This window comes from Chaetura pelagica, unplaced genomic scaffold (genome assembly GCF_000747805.2).
Source record: "Chaetura pelagica isolate M959 unplaced genomic scaffold, ChaPel_1.0 scaffold693, whole genome shotgun sequence".
Classification (NCBI taxonomy): Eukaryota; Metazoa; Chordata; class Aves; order Apodiformes; family Apodidae; genus Chaetura; species Chaetura pelagica.
Window position 1 is genome coordinate 15,778 of NW_009952576.1, and position 903 is coordinate 16,680.

The 903-nt window shown below is 60.2% G+C and overlaps 1 protein-coding gene across 1 annotated transcript in view; it reads left to right on the forward strand.

Annotated features, from left to right (window-relative positions):
• GMIP (GEM interacting protein) overlaps positions 1–903 on the forward strand; it is a gene marked incomplete at its 5' end in the record, with an annotated part of 15,212 nt that overhangs the window by 7,133 nt on the left and 7,176 nt on the right. Inside the window, one exon of the mRNA XM_009993622.1 lies at positions 182–372. Within this exon, the coding sequence (XP_009991924.1) occupies positions 182–372 (191 nt within the window). The remainder of the gene's footprint in view (positions 1–181; positions 373–903) is intronic.

Consider the following 903-nt stretch of genomic DNA (forward strand, 5'->3'; position numbering starts at 1 on the left):
GGAAAAGTGTGGTTGCGCAATCTCTGGCAGTGACCAAGGGCAGGTTGGATGGGGCTTGGAGCAACCTGGGCTGCTGGGAGGTGGCCCTGCCCATGGTGGGGTTGGATCTAGATGATCTTGAAGGTCCCACCAACCCAAACCATCCCATGAACCCATGATGTTCTCTTCCTTTCCCTGTCAGGTCACTTTAAGGATGTTTAAGCAGAGGCAGAGTCAGTCAGAACAGATCCCAGTTGGATACCAGCACCTGGCTGAGGTCTGCAAGCCCTACAAAGCTGGTGAGAAATACCTGGAGTTCATCCAGGCCCTGCAGAAGAAAGAGATCCAGGTGGAAGTGTTTGAGTTTGAGCCACTCACTTCTGGAGGGCAGAGGTAAGAAAACCAACCCTACAGGGTGACCATGAGGCAGCAACGGGCCCTGGTGGCCAAGAAGGCCCATGGGCTCCTGGGGGGCACCAAGGAGAGTGTGGGCAGGAAGGCAGGGAGGTTCTCCAGCCCCTCTGGTGAGGGCCCATCTGGAGAAGTGGGTCCAGGGCTGGGCTCCCCAGAAGGACAAGGAGCTGCTGGAGAGGGGACAGCAAAGGCCACCAAGGGGCTGAGGGGACTGGAGCATCTGGCCCATGAGGAAAGGCTGAGGGAGCTGGGGCTGTGGAGCTGGAGAGGAGGAGCCTGAGGGGGGGTCTCCTCAAGGCTGCTCCAGATCTCCAGGGGGGCAGGAGGGGGGGACCAGGCTCTTCTCAGCAGTGCCCAGGGCCAGGACAAGGGGCCATGGGCACCAGCTGGAACATGGGAAGTTGCAGCTCCCCAGGAGGAGGAAGTTGTTTCCTGGGAGGGTGGCAGAGCCCTGGGCCAGGCTGCCCAGAGAGGCTGTGGAGTCTCCTGCTCTGGAGACATTCCCAGCCC